Below are 19194 nucleotides of genomic sequence, written 5' to 3' on the forward strand. Positions count from 1 at the left end.
CTATTCCGCCCGGGAGGTATTACAATGATGGGAAGAACTGGGCCTGCGGTGGAGGGGATTGAACGGCGGGGAGTGTTGGAATGAGGGGGGTGGTTGGGGGTGGGGGAAGCGATGGGCTAACGGCGAAATGATGAGGCTTAAGCAATGTATCGGAGCCGAGGTGGATGTGTTCGGTCTGATAGATAAGTCTTTGGCTGAGAATTAAATTTGTGGACTGAGGGGAGTGCGTCAAGCCTACATGATTGTATTGGAACTGAGGGGAGTGTTGGGATTGGGAGGGGTGTTACGTTGAGGGGCGATTATTGGGTTTGAGGGAGGAGTGATGATACTGAGGGCAGTGGTGGGCTGAGGGAATGTATTGTTCTGAGGAGAGGTGTTAGTCAGGGGAAAGCGTTGAGGCCGAAGAGGATGTGTTGCTGTGGGGGGGGGGGGGGGGGGGGGGGGGGGGGGGTGTTGATGTTGGGACAGAGGGAAATGATCGGCCACGGGCAAATGCCGGGCCCGAAGATGAAGTGCTGTGACGGGGTGATGCGTTGGGCTGAAGGTGACGTGTTGGGGCTGGAAGGGAGGGGTTATTAGGCTGAAGGATAGTATTGGGGCTGCGGTGGATGGATTTGTGCTGGAGGAAGTGTTGGGATGAGAGAGAAAGTTCGCCTTGAGAGGGAGTCATGGGCTTCGGCAGTGTTGGTACTAATGGAAATAGTACTGAGTTGCGGTTAGGCATATGTTGGGGTGGAATTGGACGCGTCTGGGCTGAGGTGAAGTCTTGGGGCTCAGGCGGAAGTGAGGCAGAAGGGCAAGTGTTTCAATGAGAAGCCGTCTGAGATTTTCTTTCCCGTGTTGACCAAGAATGAGTCTGATTAGTCAGTTTGGTGTCTGTTTATATTTTCGTACTATTCCAACTAGGGAAAATCGTGGGTGATTTCACAATAGAAAAAGATTGTGATTCTGGAGGAAGTGTTGGGGGGCTTGAAGTGTGAGAAAGAGATCATTCGCTGGGTAATCAGATCGGAGTTTAATCGTCGTATCGTGCATCATCATCGAATCGTCATCTCATCATCATCATCATCAGGGGTTATTAGGCTGAAGGATAGTATTGGGGCTGCGGTGGATGTATTTGTGCTGGAGGAAGTGTTGGGATGAGAGAGAAAGTTCGCCTTGAGAGGAAGTCATGGGCTTCGGCAGTGTTGGTACTAATGGAAATAGTACTGAGTTGCGGTTAGGCAGATGTTGGGGTGGAATTGGACGCGTCTGGGCTGAGGTGAAGTCTTGGGGCTCAGGCGGAAGTGAGGCAGAAGGGCAAGTGTTTCAATGAGAAGCCGTCTGAGATTTTCTTTCCCGTGTTGACCAAGAATGAGACTGATTAGTCAGTTTGGTGTCTGTTTATATTTTCGTTCTCTTTACTATTCCCACGAGGTTATCGTGGTGATTTCACAATAGAAAAAGATTAAGTTAAAGAGCTTTACAGATAGAAAAAAAGTAACAGGTGGTGCCAGGCGGGAGTGATGATTCTAGAGCTGACTGGAGATATCCACCTAGATTAAAATAATGGGCGGTAATGGGTGGCGTTTAATCGTCGTCCTCATCATCGTCGTCGTCATCATCATCATCATCATCATCATCATCTTCATCATCATCATCATCATCGTCATCGTCATCGTCATCATCATCGTCATCGTCATCATCGTCGTCATCATCGTCGTCATCATCATCATCATCGTCATCATCATCATCATCATCATCATCATCATCATCATCATCATCATCATCGTCGTCTTCCGTGTTGACTTCCCCTGAGAGAACATCCTCAATCCAGTCCTCTAGTTCATCAGTGTCAGGCAAATCATCTTCGTCCATATCGAACCAGACACTGTCAGCCTGCACAAGAGACAGGGTAAAACCAAAAGCGAAGATTAGACAGGGTGCCTACTATCGATCTTGACTGGAGCACGACAGTGAGATCTAATGGTGCAGACAGGAACACAATAAAATGGTCCTTATCAACCCTTTGTCCAGTGTGATAGACAGATGTGCAAGGTAACTCATATGGGATCCCGGGTAGGTTTGCCAATTGGATGTATATTTTCCTTTTGGCAGGTATCAGGGGGTGGTAGTAGAAGGTTGTTTTTCTTATCCGAGGCCTGTCGCCTGGTCACAGTCCTAAAGTCAAATAGCATGGAAGCAGCCCCTTCGCCCAACCCTCCCATGTCGACCAATCAGCCCATTCTGCACGTCAAACTTGTCCGCGTTTGGTCCATATTCCCCTAAACATTTCCTATCCATGTACATGTCCAAGTAACTTTTAAACGGTGTTACAGTACTTGACTCATCTACCTCTTCTAGCAGCTTGTTCCATATACGCACACCCATTGTGTAAAAAAAGTTGCCCCCCAGGTCCCTATTAAATCTTTCCCTTCTCACCTTAAACTTATGTCCCATGGCCCTTGATCCGCTCTCTAGGCAAACCGCTGTGCATTTACCTTATTTATTCCCCTCGTTATCTTATGCACTGTACTGTTCTGTAGAATCACCCTCATCCTTACACGTTCCATGGAAAGAAGCCCTAGCCTGCACAACCTCTTACTTAGCTCAGGCGCTCGGGCTCAGGCGCTCGGGAATCCTTGTAAATCTTCTCTGCATCTTTCCAATTTAACAACACTTGTCCTATAGCAGTGTAACCAAAACGGAACAGAATAATCAAAATGTGGCCTGGTCAATGTCTTGCACAACAGTAACAAAACATCTCAACTTCTATACTCAATACCCTGACTGATGAAGGCCAATGTGGCGAAACCTTTCTTGATCACCTTACCTAGCCGTGACGACACTTGCAATGATCACCTTACCTAGCCGTGACGCCACTAAGTGCTGCAGTTCTAAACCCATTTGCTCTACAACATTCACAGAGCCCTGACATTGACTGTGATGTTCTGCCATAGTTTGTCTTCCCAAAATGCAACACCTCGCACATTCCTGCATTAAATTATATTAATCCTTCCACAGAGCACTTGCCTAACTGATCAAAATCCTGCTGTAATTTTTGATCACCATCTTCGCGACTACGATACCACCCACTTTAGTGTTATCTATAAACTTACTAAGCATGCCTTCAGCATTCTCACCCAAATCATGGAGAAAAACCACCGCTCGGGCACACCACAGGCCTCCCCCCAAAATAATATTATTTGCTTCTTCAACGTTCATAGACCACAATTCTGCGCTCAATACCATCATTCCCTCCAAGTTGGTTACTCAGCTCACGGAAATGTGTCTCTGCACGACACTCTGCAGTTGGATCCTCGACTTCCTCATCAACAGACCACAGTCTGTTCGAATTGGCAGAAATACTTCATCCTCAGTAACAATCCGTACGGGAGCACATCAAGGCTGATTGTGGACTTTGGAAGAGGAAGGTTGAGGTACCACAATCCTGTTTATGGCCAGAGTTATGGAGACAGTTAAAAACTTCAAATTCCTGGGTGTGCATATTTCCGACGATCTTTCCTGGACCTAGCACACTGATGTAATTATAAAGAAAGCACAGCAGCGCCTCCACTTCCTGAGAAGATTACGGAGATTCGGTATGTCTTGAACTATCATGGCCTGGATCGGCAACTCGAATGTCCATGAGCGGAAAAGACTGCAAAAAGTTGTGAACACTGCCCAGTCCATCACCGACTCAGGCCTCTCCACCATCGAATGGATTTATCACAGTCACTGCCTCGAAAACGCAACCAACATCTTCAGAGATCCACACCATCCTAGCCACACATTCATCTCCCACTGCCATCGGGAATAAAGTACAGGAAGCCTGAGAACTGTAGCGTCAAGGTGCAGGAACAGCTTCTTCCCTGCAGCCATCAGGCTATCAAAAACACTACAGCCTCATAAGCTCTGAACTGCAATAGACTATTATTATTATTATTATTATTATTATTATTATTATTATTATTATTATTATTATTAATTATTATTATTATTATTGTACTGTTATTGTTTTTGTTCTTTGAGTATGTGTGTGTGTGTATATATATATATATACACACACATACACACATACTCAAAAAACAAACAATAACAGTGCAATAATAATAATCATATATATATAAACAGATGCGAAATCTTTTTCTCTCATTTATAATATAATTCACAGTTTATACAATGTTTACATATCCTGCTGTGCTGCAGCAAGTAAGAATGTCATTGTTCTATCTGGGACATATTATAATAAAACACTCTTGACTCTTGATCAAATTATCAAAACCTTCTCTGTATCCCATGCAATGTAGCCAACCACGTGGATCGTTGGTTTGCCATCGTGCTGTCACTGGGACGCGTTCTAGTTCCACACTTGTTTGTCATCTATTTTGACGATGTGGCTGAGTTTGTAGTTGGCACCGTTAGCAACGTTGCGGATATCACCAAAATTAGTGGTACAGCGGGCAGTGAAGTAGATAGCCTACAATTAGAACTGCTTTACTGCGCCACAGATCTCGACTGCGGGGGCTGGCTGTAAAGTGTTTGGACGTTCTTGCTGTGACCACAAGTGTTTTTTCTGGGTTCTCTGCAGTCTGCAGTCTGGATCGAACCCAGGTCTGCGACGCTGCAAGCACTGTGAGAGAACCTCTACCGCTGCGCCACTAACCCGTTTTGGTTAGTTTCGTTGAATCTCGAAACTAACCGATGCGATCATCTAGGCCAATGGACAGAGGAATAGCATGTGTAGTTTAATTTAAATAAATGCCAAGTGTTTGTACGGCAATCCGGCGCACGACGTATACATTAAATAGCAGACATTAGGGGATATGTATGTAGCGTATCACGTTGAGCCTCGCAGAAAGAAAATATTCTCCTAGTCATTGGATGGCACAAGGCCGCGTGCGAAGGTGTCAACTGACGATGCAGAGGAGCTGCAGATTAATTTGGACAGGTGACCAATATGGCTAGCCGTGTGGAATTTACAGTTTAATGTGATGCTGTGTCAGTCTGGTTTTTGGATTAAAGCCTCATTCGGTGCCAGAATTAATTTAGTTTATGATTCTGATTCAAAATTCCAGTTGTATTACGAAACTTTTCAAGACGATACTTCCAAAATAACCTATCAAAGATCCCTGGAATTTTTCTTGTCCATCAGGAATTGTAGTCCCATTACAGTTGTTTCCCTCCATCACGAGATAACCACTCTTCCTAATACCCCGCATCCTAGACCTCGAACAAGACCACAGCCACAACGCAGCACACGCCGAGATTCCGCATACTCGTGTGGCACATTTAAACCACTTACGTCGGTGACGTTGACGACTCCAATCTGGGGCTCCGACAGATCGATGCCGAATATTTTTTCCCAGTATGGATTCAACTGTTGGCAGAGAATTTAGAGAGAAATTGAGATGAGTAAGATCCAGAACTGGATGTTGGGCCTGGGGTTACAGTGTGAGGAGAATATTAGTATTGACTTGGGGAATACGGTATATGTTGTCATTCTGTTCGAGAATGAGAAACGAGTTAGGGTTGATTTCGGGAAGGAGCAAGATGGTGACATTGGGTTGAAACTAGGTTTAGTTCGGAGGGTGAGGAAGATGTTCGCATTGTTTTGAGGAGTGATAATAGGTTTTGGGTTGAGTGAGTATGTTCTATGTATCTATGTATCTATGTATTTAGATGAATATGGGAATTGGTCTAAGAATTCAGGATGGTATTCGGATCGGTATGGAGATCCAGAATAGTATTGGGATTGATTGACACACAAATCTGGAGTAACTCTGCCGGTCAGGCAGCATCTCTGGAGCAAAGGAATATGTGACGTTTCGGGTCGAGACCCTTCTGCAGACGAGTTGCTCCATTTTCTTGGTGTCTATCCTCAGTTTAAACAATCGACTGCAGTTCCTTCCTACACAATTCTTGGTTGGTTTAGGGGAGGAAAGAGGATATTGCGATAAAGTTGGAGAGCAAGGAAGACGTTGGGTTTTGTTGGGGAGTAGGGAAGATTTGGTTTGGGCTGGGGTATCGGGCAGATAATGAGTTCATTTGGGGAGCGAGAAGGGCATCGAGATTGGATTACGGTGTAAGGAAACTGTTGGGTTTGGTTTAGAGTATGAGGACGGTGTGAAATTGATCTAAGGAGTTACGTGGACATTGGGATTATGTTTTTAATTGAAGATAATCCGGGGAGTGGGGATGATTTCGGGATTGGATTGGGGACTGAGAACAGTGTTGGGATTGTTTTAAGGAGGTGGAAGGAACTTCCAATTAGGTTAGCAAGTTAGGAAGACATTGCGACTGTGTTAAGGCGTGAGGAAGAGGTTGGATTTGGTATAGGCAGTGATTAACATGTTGGGGGTCTGCGACGGAGTGAAGAATATGTTTTGATTTTATTGTATTGCAGGGACGATGCGTTTCTTTTGTTAGAGAGCGGGAAAACGTTTGGATTCAATTAAAGAGTGAGGACAGTGGGCGGATTGTATTGGGAAGTTCGATGTCGAATATTTTATAGGGAATGGAGGGTTATGGTATGAGTGCAGGCAGGTGGGACTAAGGGGAAAAAAGTTGTTCGGCACAAGTTGTAGGGCCGAGATGGCCTGTTTCCGTGCTGTAATTGTTATATGGTTATATGGTTAAGTTGGATTTGGGTTGGGGACTGAGGTGCGGATTGGCTTGCGGTCTGAGAGCATAATTGGACTATTCGGAGTGAGGAAAATGTTAGCCTGGACTCGAGGAGCGACGATGATATTGGCATTGTTGACGAATCCGTTGGGATTAGATTGTGGATTACAGAGGAAGTTGGAGTTGGTTTAAAGAGCGAGGTCGATGTTTGGATTGGCTCGGGGATTCAGGAAAAGTTGTAATTAGTTTCGGGAGGGATGAGATGCAGTCAGAAGATTGGCGAGACGGAACAATGTTGGGTTATGGTAGGAGATAAATAAAATATACGGCGTGCGAAATATGTAGCGACTGATCTTAAGAATGAGGAAGATGTTGGGACTGGGATGGGGAATGACAAACATAGTGGGTTTGAGAAACAGAAAGGAAGACGTTGGGATTCATTTGGGGAGTGATGGACATCTTGGTAACGCTTTGGGAATCGGAAAGACGATGAACTTGTGTTGCAGTCTTAGTAAGACGTTGACGTTGGGCTGGAGAGTGACGATAATTGTGTAAGGAAGGGGTTGGTATGTGTTTGTAAAATAAGAATAGTGTAGGAATTTGATTGGAGAATTTGGACGCAGTTGTGATTGGGTTGAGGAATAAGGAAGACTTCGCGACCGATTGAAAAATGAAGAAGACGTTGTATCTTTATCATGGAGTTATGAAAATGTTGGGATTGGGTCGGGAATTGGAAACGATTTTCGCATTGATTTAGGGATTGTGGATGAAGTGATTGGTTTGGAGAGGGATGAGTGGTTGAGATCGGTTTCGGAGTAAAGTAAAGTTTATGATCGGACTGAGCAGTGAGGTGGGGGGGGGGTTGACGTTGCAAGAGAGTTGGGAAGTTGGAAAGACTTAGAACGTAGAAGGGAGTGATTAAAACGTCGGAATTGCGTTAGTGAGCGTGGAAGGTGATAAGATGGAGCTAGAGAGTGTGGGGATGTTGTGTCTAGTTTGGGGAGTAATGAGTTTTCTGGGTTAGTGGCTGCTGCGATCTGATTATGGATGTGATCATTGAGCTTAATTCCACTTGCCGGGTCGTGAGATTGTATTTGGGTTAGGGAGCTATTAGGCCAGTGAGGGCTGGTAGCTTTCTGTGCCAGAACGCGAATTGTCGTTGGATTAAGGGAAACTGCGGAGATAAGGTGAAGGTTCAGACTTTTTATTGGTGTTGGTCTGTGTGATGGTGAGGTTAGGAAGGGATGCAGTGGTCATGGTGTGATGGGTACCAGAGGGAAGTCTTCAGGGTCGATCCAGACGATGCTGAGATCAGGATTGTCCGTGTTGGCTTCGGCAACTTCCTTCAAAATCTCGAGGAACTCATAGCCATCTGTGTGGTGCACAGTCCCAAAGAGAAAGAGAACCATATGTCTGAATACAATACTGTCCCGCACAGACCGCCCCCACCCCCCTTCCATCCACCGATTCCGCACAAACCAGCGTTCCACAAATTATCCTACACACACTGGGAACAATTTCACACTTATACCAAGCCAATTAACCTACAAGGCTGTACGTCTTTTAGAGTGTTGGAGGAAACCTACGATGTCGGGAAAAAAAACCCAAGCTCTCATGAGGAGAACGTTCAAGCTCTGTGGAGACAGCATCCGTTGGCGGGATCGAGCGCGGGTCTACGGCGCTGTAAGCGCTGAAAAGCAGCAACCCCACTGATGCGCCACAGTGTCCCCTTAAATTTGGATAGACTTGGATTGCTTTTACGGGAACGTCGATGGTTGAGTGAAGACCTGAATGAAATATATAAACGTATAAGAGATATATATAGCTGGGAAAAACACATACAGCTGGAGTAACAGAGCGGGATAGTCAGCATCACTGGAGAGAAATAATTCCTTCTCTCCAGAGATGATGCCTGTCCCGCTGAGTTACTCCGGCTCTTTGCGTCTATCTTCAGTTTAAACCAGCAACTGTAGTTCCTTCCTATACATTGGTAGAAGTTCGGCACTTGTTTGCTGGGATGAAAGATTCAATTATTCGAGGTGTATAGCTTTAAAGTGAGCGCGGCAAAGTTTAAAGGAGATGTGCGGACGAATTTTCTTTACACTGGAGTTGATGAGTGCCTGGAACGTGTGGTTATGTGTGGTTGAGCCAGATCATATAGTGGCATTTAAGAGATGTTGTGATAGGCCTACGGATATGCATGGAACGGAGGCATTTGGATTTTGTGCACGTTGATTAGTGAATGTCTTAGTATCATGTTGGGTTCAGACATTGTGGCCCGAAGGGCCTGTTCTTGTGCCTTACTGTTCCATGTTCTAAGTCTATGAATCAGTGACACTTGTAACAGAGATCGTGTAGGAACTGGAGGAAGTTACGCAGATGAGCGCAATGTGGTGGCTGGGGGGGTTTGCAGAGGTCGGGGACGGTTAAGACATAGGAAGTGCTATCTTGTTCTTGCCGCTAACAGTTCCCCTGCCTTGTGCCTCTGACATGATGTCAAACAACGGTGAATATCAGCCCTGCCTGTGTGCATCACCTGCATCGTCTTCTTCTGCGAAGGCCACGATGTGTATTCCATTAACGTCATCCTCCTGTGACAGGGTAGGGGAGTGGGGCAGACAATACAGAGATTCATAATGTTAACGATCAGCATTGGTTCTGGCCATGCGTTGCAGGCGTAAGGAAGTGAAATGATGAAAATGGTGATATGCAGAACAATCGCTGCTAAACATGAACTCACCCAGGTCTCGTACATACTGTCCGGCTTCAGTTTTCGCAGCGTAGCCCTGAAATCATTCAAATTGTTATGCTAAGGAAGCATCAAATATCTCCAAAGGGACCGTCCTGTCACATGCTCCCATGGCGCGGGTTAGGCACCGAATGAAGTTCCTTCTTCACTGCTCGGTTACGTTTCCCTGGGGTTCGGGTTGGACAGAGTGTAATGTCCACTGTACTTTCCAGGGCAACGGGATAGACACAGATGGAAGCTCTTTCTACACACTGTAGAGCCACATACTACCAGAGCACAGTTTGACAAGTAGATCTACTCCCTCCCAGGGAACCGATTAGACATTAGAGTGAATGAAGCTCCCTTTACATCGTCCCGAAATAAACCCCCGCAGCAAATTCCCTCCACACTATTGCTCTCTGCTCACCTGCTATGTTCGTTGACGTAGTCCACTAATTCTTTTTCGGTGTACGGTTTTCCGGGGATTGTATCTGGTTCATCCATGAATGGTTCATAGAAGTCAACTTCGTTCAATTTAAGGTCCAGGTCATTTGCCACCTGCAGGAGAAGAGACGGTGAGTTTGGAAACTCCCTCTGCGCTGGCGAGCACATTGTCCCTCACACCTAATATGACTGATACATGTCCATCATTGCTAACTTTCCCAATGTCTCTGCTATCGTGTTCAAGGCAGTTGGGATGGTGCTTATAATTGCAAACCGTTCATTTCTATTCACAATTCTTTACCCAATGACGCATACCATGCCCGCATTGAAGTAACAGCGGATACACATTCTGGCGCGTGCAGGTATATACATATTCTCGGGCCATATAAATACTCCAGCAAGAGAGAGTTTAACCGGAGGTCTGGGAAAGTTACGATGGATCTGGAAGTTAATGTGCTGAATCGCGGACAATTGATGGCCCTCTCGTTAGACTGGACCTGACCAACATAAACCGAGAACTGGAGACACAGGAAAATTGCAGATGCTAGAATATGGAGCAAAAGCCAAACTAGAGGAACCAACAGAGGAACTCCCCGAATTGGGAAGTGTCTATGAAGGCAGACAAATATTTCGGGTTGAGACCCTGTATCAGGACTGAGAGTGGAGAAGGGGAATAGCTGGCTTAAAGAGTGGAGGAGAGGTGAGACTGGAGTCAGCAGAACCAGGTGACGAGGGGGATTCTAGGCACATGGAAATAGGACGGGGAGAGCAAAGATGCAGCTACAGATGAACGCTGAAAGGTAATAGGGAGACACAAGAGGCTGTAGATACTGGAATCTGACATTTAAGGAAGGTGATACGTGGACCAGGATAAAGGAGGGATCTGAGCAGATTGCAGTGGGGGGAATGAAAGAAATGGGAACCATGGCAACTGGGCAAATGTAGAAATACGAGGGTGTGCGCAATGACCTAGATGGATGAGAAGGAGAGAGAGATTGAGTGCGGACGACGTGATATTGAGTGTTCATCCCAATTGGTTATATCTCACGTGTGCAGAATATCAGGTGCGGTCCCATAGATTTGCACTCTGAAAATGCAGGGCGGCAAAGTAGCGGAACGGTGCGCCAACGACCCGGGTTCAATCTTAAATACGAGTGTTGGCTCCACGGACTTTGCAAGTTCTTCCTGTGACCGCGTTAGTTTTCTCCGGGTACCCCCACACTCCAACTGCGTATAGGTTTGTAGGTTAGTGGGCATCGTTACAATTGTAAATTGTCCCTAGTGTGTAGGATAGTTCTAGCGTCCGGGACAATCGCTGGTCTGCGCGGGCTCAGTGACCGGAAGGGACAATTTCCGCACTATCGCTAATGAGAAGTGGGAATTAGCAGTTGAAATGCTTTGCAACCAGGAACTCCAAGTGGCCATTTGGGGGACAGAGTGCAGGCCCTTGGCAACATGGTCGCCCTCCCTGTACCTGGACTCGTCTACACAGAGGCCACATTAAGAATACTGAATGTAGTAGAATCAGATGCAGGATGTACAGTGGATTTATATGTAATTTGGAAGAGCTGTTTCGGTGCCTGGATGGAGGTGGTAGGGGGTGAAGGAACAAATGATCACCTCCGACGGTTGCAATGAAAAGCAACCTGGGGGCGTTGGCGCTGGGCGCAGTGGGATTGAGCGAAACGGGCAATCAGGAAGGGAGTGCTTTCTGTCGAAGGTGGAGGCGGGGGGAGGGGTGGGGAGAGGGGGAGACGTGTTTCGTGGTGAGAATGTGTCGCGGGTTAAAACGTCGAAAAATTGTATTCAGGTTACGGAGACTGGTGGAGTAGATGGTCCTAGGGAACTGCCACTGTTCTCCTTTGTGGAGAATTGTGGTGAAAGCAGATGTGAAGGAACATGGAGAAATTACACCATATATCTCAATCAACCACAATAGAAGGGAATCCATGTTACGTGAACAAGAACAATCCAGATTTGCATGGCTTAGATGGCTTTATCTGACGAGCAGAGACTGAGAAACCTGTTCCACATATAATCTCCAGCAAAAAAAACCCCACAAAATGCCGAAGTAAATCAACCGGTCAGGCCAAAGGACATGGACAGGCTGCGTTTCGGTTCGGGACCATCCTTCACACGGATTGTAAAAGCGGGGAGGGAGGTGCGGGCGCGACAAAATCGGTCAAGTGATAGGTGGTACAGAGAATTGGTTGTAGGTGGACAATGTCCAGAGATGAAACGGAAACATAAAGCTGTGAGATAAAGAGAGAAACATAGAAACATAAAACATAGGATCAGGAGTAGGCCATAGAGAGAGTACAGAGGAGATTTACTAGAATGTTGCCTGGGTTTCAACAACTAAGTTACAGAGATAGGTTGAATAAGTTAGGTCTTTATTCTCTCTGGAGCGCAGAAGGTTAAGGGGGGACTTGATAGAGGTCTTTAAAATGATGAGAGGGATAGACAGAGTTGATGTGGACAAGCTTTTCCCTTTGAGAATAGGGAAGATTCAAACAAGAGGACATGACTTCAGAATTAAGGGACAGAAGTTTAGGGGTAATATGAGGGGGAACTTCTTTACTCAGAGAGTGGTAGCGGTGTGGAATGAGCTTCCAGTGGAAGTGGTGGAGGCAGGTTCATTGGTATCATTTAAAAATAAATTGGATAGGCATATGGATGAGAAGGGAATGGAGGGTTGTGGTATGAATGCAGGCAGGTGGGACTAAGGGAAAAAAAAGTTGTTCGGCACGGACTTGTAGGGCCGAGATGGCCTGTTTCCGTGCTGTAATTGTTATATGGTTATTCGGCCCTTCGAGCTTGCACCGCCATTCAATATGATCACGGCTGATCATCCAACTCAGTATCCTGTACCTGCCTTCTATCCGTACCCCCTGATCCCTTTAGCCTGAAAACACAGGAATGGGTTTACCTACAAGGGACGGGGAATGGATCATTCAGGTGGTGCATAGGGAAGAGAAAGGGGCGGGAGGGGGGGGGGGGGTTTGTAGGTTTTTCCAAGCATATGGTTGAATTGTAGGCCAGCAAAGCGGATTATGAGGTGTTATTCCGCCAGTTTGCATGCGGCCTCACTCTGACAATGAATGAAGCCCAGAACAGAAAGGTCGGTTTTGGAATGGGGAGTTCGAGTGATTCAGCAGTACCTGGTGGACCCTGCGTAAGTTTGTGGCGGAATGGTTAGTGTATGCTTGGCTTTGCCAATACATAGGAGACCACGCCGGCAGCACCGAATGCGTTAGATGATATTACAGGAGATAGAAACATAGAAACATAGAAAATAGGTGCACGAGGAGTCCATTCGGCCCTTCGAGCCAGCACCGCCATTCATTGTGATCATGGCTGATCGTCCCCAATCAATAACCCGCGCCTGCCTTCTCCCCATAACCGTTGATTTCTACTAGCCCCTATAGCTCTATCTAACTCTCTCTTAAATCCATCCAGTGATTTGGCCTCCACTGTGGCAGGGAATTCCATACATTCGCAACTCTCTGGGTTAAAAAGTTTTTTCTCACCTCAGTCTTAAATGCCCTCCCCTTTATTCTGAGTGTGGGCCCTGGTTCTGGACTCGCCCAACATTGGGAACATGTTTCCTGCATCTAGCTTGTCCAGTCCTTTTATAGTTTTATATGTTTTTCTATAAGATACCCCCTCATCCTTCTAAACTCCAGTGAATACAAGCATCGGAAAATCTTCCATCTCGCACATTGAAAGGCTTCTAGGGACCCTGGATGGATGTGAGGGAGAAGGTTTTCATACACACGATACATCTCCTACCGTTGCAGGAGAAAATCACCCCCCCCCCCTTACCTGTAGCCACCTTGCCTTGTTTTGTCCCGCCCTCTTCCCGATTTCACCCTACTCCCCTACTACAATACGTCTGAACTATACTGATGCGAAAAGTCGGTTATTCATGTCCTCCAAACTTGGGCGCTCACCCGCTGAGTTACCCCAGCGCCCTGCGTTTCTCCCTCAAGATTCTAGCATCTGCAGTTCCGTGCGTCCACTTCACATTTTCTTCCTCAGCGGATCCCAGTATCCGCAGTCATTGGCAGACTCCAGGTTATCTTCGATCTCTCACTCTAACTCCGCCATCCTTCACCCTCCCCACAACATGTCTTCGTATCTACATCATCCCCTTGCTCAACTGATTCAATTTGTCACCTGCCGCTCCTGCATCACCGTTTGCCGCCTCGTATTTTCTTTGGTTTGGAAATGAGTACTCGTGAGCACTTTATATCTGACGAATAGGATTATTTTCAAAAGTGAAATCGTGAGAATCTTTCGCCAATGTGGGCCTGCGCAGTGTCAGGTAAACAAGTCTAAAGAGCCATGGACGTTTACAGGGCATGAACGGATGAAAGATAAGAGTTAGTAATGATGGGATATCGACGAGTTTCTGACTGAGAAAATAATGTGTACCGAGACCAATGTGAGGGAGCATTGACGAAGACCATTGACACTTAATAGACGAGGAGAGAAAATAGGGCCACAGTATCTCACTGGTAAAGACGGTGAAGAAAAATCATGGATTAAAGTAAGAAAAATCAAGAGAATTATGGATCATAAGCACAAAAAAGCAGTGGAAGTGTGCGGCCATTACGTGGTAGAAACTGACTGCTTCTAGTCTGTATTAATCAAGGGGAATGATGTTGAAGATTTCAGCATTCCGGAGAATGTCCAAGAGAGATAAAGGGTGCTTTGAAACGTAGAACGTCGATCGCTACAGCACAGCGGTAGGCCACTCGGCCGACAGCGTCTGTGCCTAACATGATGCCAATTTAAATTAATCTCCCCTGACTACGTTACCCTCTCAGCATATCCGTCCCTATCTAAAATCATCTTGAACACCACCATTCACTTCCACCACCACCCTGGAACAGGCCGCGCTGTGAAAATATCGAAGGCCGTGAGAAGTATGAGGACCCAGGGGAAGCGCTCTGGCGCACTCGTCCGACTCCGACAACGAGGATTACGCACAGCGCTCCCGAGTATGTATTTTCTTGCAAATCTACGTTCTTTCAACAACAAACTGCAACCTGTGCCAAACAAACAAGTACTTATCTCGATCCTGACCCCTGTGCCCTACCTAGACTCCTACCTACACCCCCCCCCCCCCCCCCCCCTGCCCCACCTTACCACTTGCATTCCTTCCTCTAGCTTCACAATTCGCAACTATAATCGCTTCTTCTCACATATTTTGTATTCGCTTCTCTCGCCTCTGTACAAATATCTGTCTGCCTATCAAATACCCGTATTCACCTATTACCCGGCTGCCTTTGTCCTGCCCCTCCTTTCTTCCAGCATTTATTGCCTCCCCCACTCCTCCCCCCTCCCCCCACCTCCTTCAATCAATCTGAAGAAGGTCCCGACCTGTAATGCCACGTGTCGACATGCTGCCTGACCCGCTAAGTTACTCCAGCACTTTCAGTTTATTTTTCGATATACATGAATTTCGAAAGCTGGGTTGATTAGGGATAGGCAGCATGTTTTATGCGTGAAAAAATTTGTAGCGTTTTTTGAAGAACTAACCAAGAAGGTTAATGAAGACAGGGCCGTAGATCTCCGCGTGTGAGGCTACGCTTGACGATTATAGTCATAGCGTCATACAGCACCATTTCAGGCCCTTCAGCGAAAAACGCTGTGCTATACAACATGCCGTACCCGACCTCGTTCCTTATTTGCCGCACCCGGACAGTATCCCGCCAACCCTCTCCAAACCATGTATTTGTCCAAATATCTTTCAATTACATATATTGTAGCTACTTCAAATATTTCCTCTAGCAGCTCGGTCATACGCCTCTCGAGATCCCATTAATTATTTCCCCTTTCACTATCACCTTACGCTCTCTAGATCTTGATGCCATTGCCCTGGGGAAATGACTGAGCATTCACCCGATCTTTACCCCTCATGATGTTACATCTCTTCAGGAGCAGCTCCCAGCCTTCTGTTCCATCCCAACCTCTTCTACTGGCTCAGGCCAAAAATTCTTTACATTCCTTGTATCAACACCTGGTTAACATTCTCTGGAGTCTTTCCAGCTTAATGGCACATTTCCTATTGCTGGGTAACGAAAACTGAGTACAATACTTCAAGGTAGACACAAAATGCCGGATTAACTCACCCGGACAGGCAGCATCTCTGGAGCGAGGGAATGGGTGGTATTTCAGGACCCGAAACGTCACGCATTCCTTCTCCCCAGAGATGCTTCCCAATCCGCTGAGTTACTCCAGCATTTTGTGTGTTATCTTCGGTGGAAAACATCATCTGCAGTTCCTTCCTATACAATACCTCTAGTGTGCCTCACCCACATCTTACACAACTGTAACGTTACTTTCAGCTTCCGTACTCAATTTCCCAACTGATGAAGGCCACCTTTCGAATGCCTTCTTCACTCCCCATCTACTTGTGTGGCCACTTTCAGCGAACTATGTATTTGAACTACTTGATCGCTCTCCAGGGTCGTGCCGTTCACTGTGAAGGATGGTCTGACGTCCGAAAATGTAACTTCTGACTTTTAACTGATTTAAACATCAGTTTCTAATCCTCGGCCATTTGCAGAACCGATCAAGATCCCAATTTATTTTGTTGTAACCACCTTCCTCCTTTTCGATACCATCTATTATGGTGTGATCTGTAAACTTGTATATTCTCTGCCAAACCGTTGATATTGATTGCGTGTGTAGGAATTAACTGCAGACTCTTGTCTGAACCGAAGACAAACATAAAATGTAATTCAGTAGGACAGGCAGCATCTAGGAGAGAAGGAATGTGTGACGTCTCGGGTCGAGATCCTTCTTCGAACCAATAGTCAGAGGCCTCCACTCTGGAAAAAAAGAACGTTTTCTTCCCATTATGCTAATTTTGTATTCAGTTAGCTACTTCCCGGATTTAATGCGGTCTAACCTTTCAGCGCCACGTGGAACCTTATCAAAGGCCTTGCTGACGTCCACATAAACTACACCGACAACCTTTTACCGATCAACCTGCTTGTAATACAGTGGCTTGCAAAAGTTTTCATACCCCTTGAACCTTTCCACATTTTGTCACGTTACAACCACAAACGTAAATGTATTTTATTAGGATTTTATGTGATAGACCAACACAAAGTGGTGCATAATTGTGAAGTGGAAGGAAAATAATACATGGTTTTCAAATTTTTTTACAAATTAAAAACTGAAAAGTGTGGCGTGCAAAAGTATTCAGCCCCCAAGTCAATACTTTGTAGAACCACCTTTCGCTGCAATTACAGCTGCAAGTCTTTTGGGGTATGTCTCTACCAGCTTTGTACATCTAGAGACTGAAATTTTTGCCCATTCTTCTTTGCAAAATAGCTCAAGCTCAGTCAGATTGGATGGAGAGCATCTGTGAACAGCAATTTTCAAGTCTTGCCAGAGATTCTCAATTGGATTTAGCTCTGAACTTTGAATGGGCCATTCTAACACATGAATATGCTTTGATCTAAACCATTCCATTGTAGCTCTGGCTGTATGTTTAAGGTCGTTGTCCTGCTGGAAGGTGAACCTCCGCCCCAGTTTCAAGTCTTTGCAGACTCTAACAGGTTTTCTTCCAAGATTGCCCCGTATTTGGCTCCATCCATCTTCCCATCAACTCTGACCAGCTTCCCTGTCCCTGCTGCATAAAAGCATCCCCACAGCATGATACTGCCACCACCATGTTTCACAGTGGGGATGGTGTGTTTAGGGTAATGTGCAGTGTTAGTTTTCCGCCACACATAGCGTTTTGCATTTAGGCCAAAAACTTCAATTTTGGTCTCATCTGACCAGAGCACCTTCCTCCACATGTTTGCTGTGTCCCCCACTAGGCTTGTGGCAAACTGCAAACGGGACTTTTTATTACTTTTTTTCAACAATGGCTTTCTTCTTGCCACTCTTCCATAAAGGCCCGATTTGTGGAGTGCACGACTAATAGTTGTCCTGTGGACAGAATCTCCCACCTGAGCTGTGGATCTCTGCATCTCCTCCAGAGTTACCACGGACCTCTTGGCTGCTTCTCTCATCAATGCCCTCCTTGCCCGGCCTGTCAGTTTAGGTGGACGGTCATGTCTTGGTAGGTTTGCAGTTGTGCCATACTCTTTCCATTTTCGGATGATGGATTGAACAGTGCTCCGTGAGATGTTCAAAGCTTGGGATATTTTTTATAACCATATAACCATATAACCATATAACAATTACAGCACGGAAACAGGCCATCTCGGCCCTACAAGTCCGTGCCGAACAACTTTTTTCCCTTATTCCCACCTGCCTGCACTCATACCATAACCCTCCATTCCCTTCTCATCCATATGCCTATCCAATTTATTTTTAAATGATACCAACGAACCTGCCGACGCCACTGCCACAGGAAGCTCATTCCACACCGCTACCACTCTCTGAGTAAAGAAGTCCCCCCTCATGTTACCCCTAAACTTCTGTCCCTTAACTCTGAAGTCATGTCCTCTTGTTTAAATCTTCCCTATTCTCAAAGGGAAATGCTTGTCCACATCAACTCTGTCTATCCCTCTCATCATTTTAAAGACCTCTATCAAGTCCCCCCCCCCTCAACCTTCTGCGCTCCAGAGAATAAAGACCTAACTTATTCAACCTATCTCTGTAAATTATTTGTTGAAACCCAGGCAACATTCTAGTAAATCTCCTCTGTACTCCCTCTATTTTGTTGACACCCTTCCTATAATTGGGCGACCAAAATTGTACACCATACTCCAGATTTGGTCTCACCAATGCCTTGTACAATTTTAACATTACATCCCAGCTTCTATACTCAATGCTCTGATTTATAAAGGCTAGCATACCAAAAGCTTTCTTTACCACCCTATCTATATGAGATTCCACCTTCAAGGAACTATGCACGGTTATTCCCAGATCCCTCTGTTCACCTGTATTCTTCAATTCCCTACCATTTACCATATACGTCCTATTTTGATTTGTCCTGCCAAGGTGTAGCACCTCACATTTATCAGCATTAAACTCCATCTGCCATCTTTCAGCCCATTTTTCCAAATGGCCTAAATCACTCTGTAGACTTTGGAAATCCTCTTCATTATCCACAACACCCCCTATCTTGGTATCATCTGCATACTTACTAATCCAATTTACCACCCCTTCATCCAGATCATTGATGTACATGACAAACAACAAAGGACCCAACACAGATCCCTGAGGCACCCCACTAGTCACCTGCCTCCAACCCGACAAACAGCCATCCACCATTACCCTCTGGCTTCTCCCATTCAGCCACTGTTGAATCCATCTTGCTATTCCGGCATTTATACCCAACAGTTTAACCTTCTTAACCAACCTTCCATGAGGAACCTTGTCAAAGGCCTTACTAAAGTCCATATAGACAACATCCACTGCTTTACCCTCGTCAATTTCCCGAGTAA

The 19194-nt window shown here is 45.8% G+C and overlaps 1 protein-coding gene across 1 annotated transcript in view; it reads right to left on the reverse strand.

Annotated features, from left to right (window-relative positions):
• Positions 1-1367: 1367 nt before the first annotated feature.
• The window catches only part of LOC129708544 (calsequestrin-1-like), a 56636-nt gene continuing 38809 nt past the window's right edge, over positions 1368-19194 (reverse strand). Inside the window, exons 6-11 of the mRNA XM_055654345.1 lie at positions 9759-9889; positions 9344-9389; positions 9140-9194; positions 7875-7975; positions 5285-5359; positions 1368-1878 (exon numbers count right to left, since the gene is read on the reverse strand). Coding sequence (XP_055510320.1) covers positions 1570-1878; positions 5285-5359; positions 7875-7975; positions 9140-9194; positions 9344-9389; positions 9759-9889 — 717 coding nt within the window. The 3' untranslated portion in view covers positions 1368-1569. The remainder of the gene's footprint in view (positions 1879-5284; positions 5360-7874; positions 7976-9139; positions 9195-9343; positions 9390-9758; positions 9890-19194) is intronic.

Source organism: Leucoraja erinacea, chromosome 24 (assembly GCF_028641065.1).
Source record: "Leucoraja erinacea ecotype New England chromosome 24, Leri_hhj_1, whole genome shotgun sequence".
NCBI classification, from domain to species: Eukaryota; Metazoa; Chordata; class Chondrichthyes; order Rajiformes; family Rajidae; genus Leucoraja; species Leucoraja erinaceus.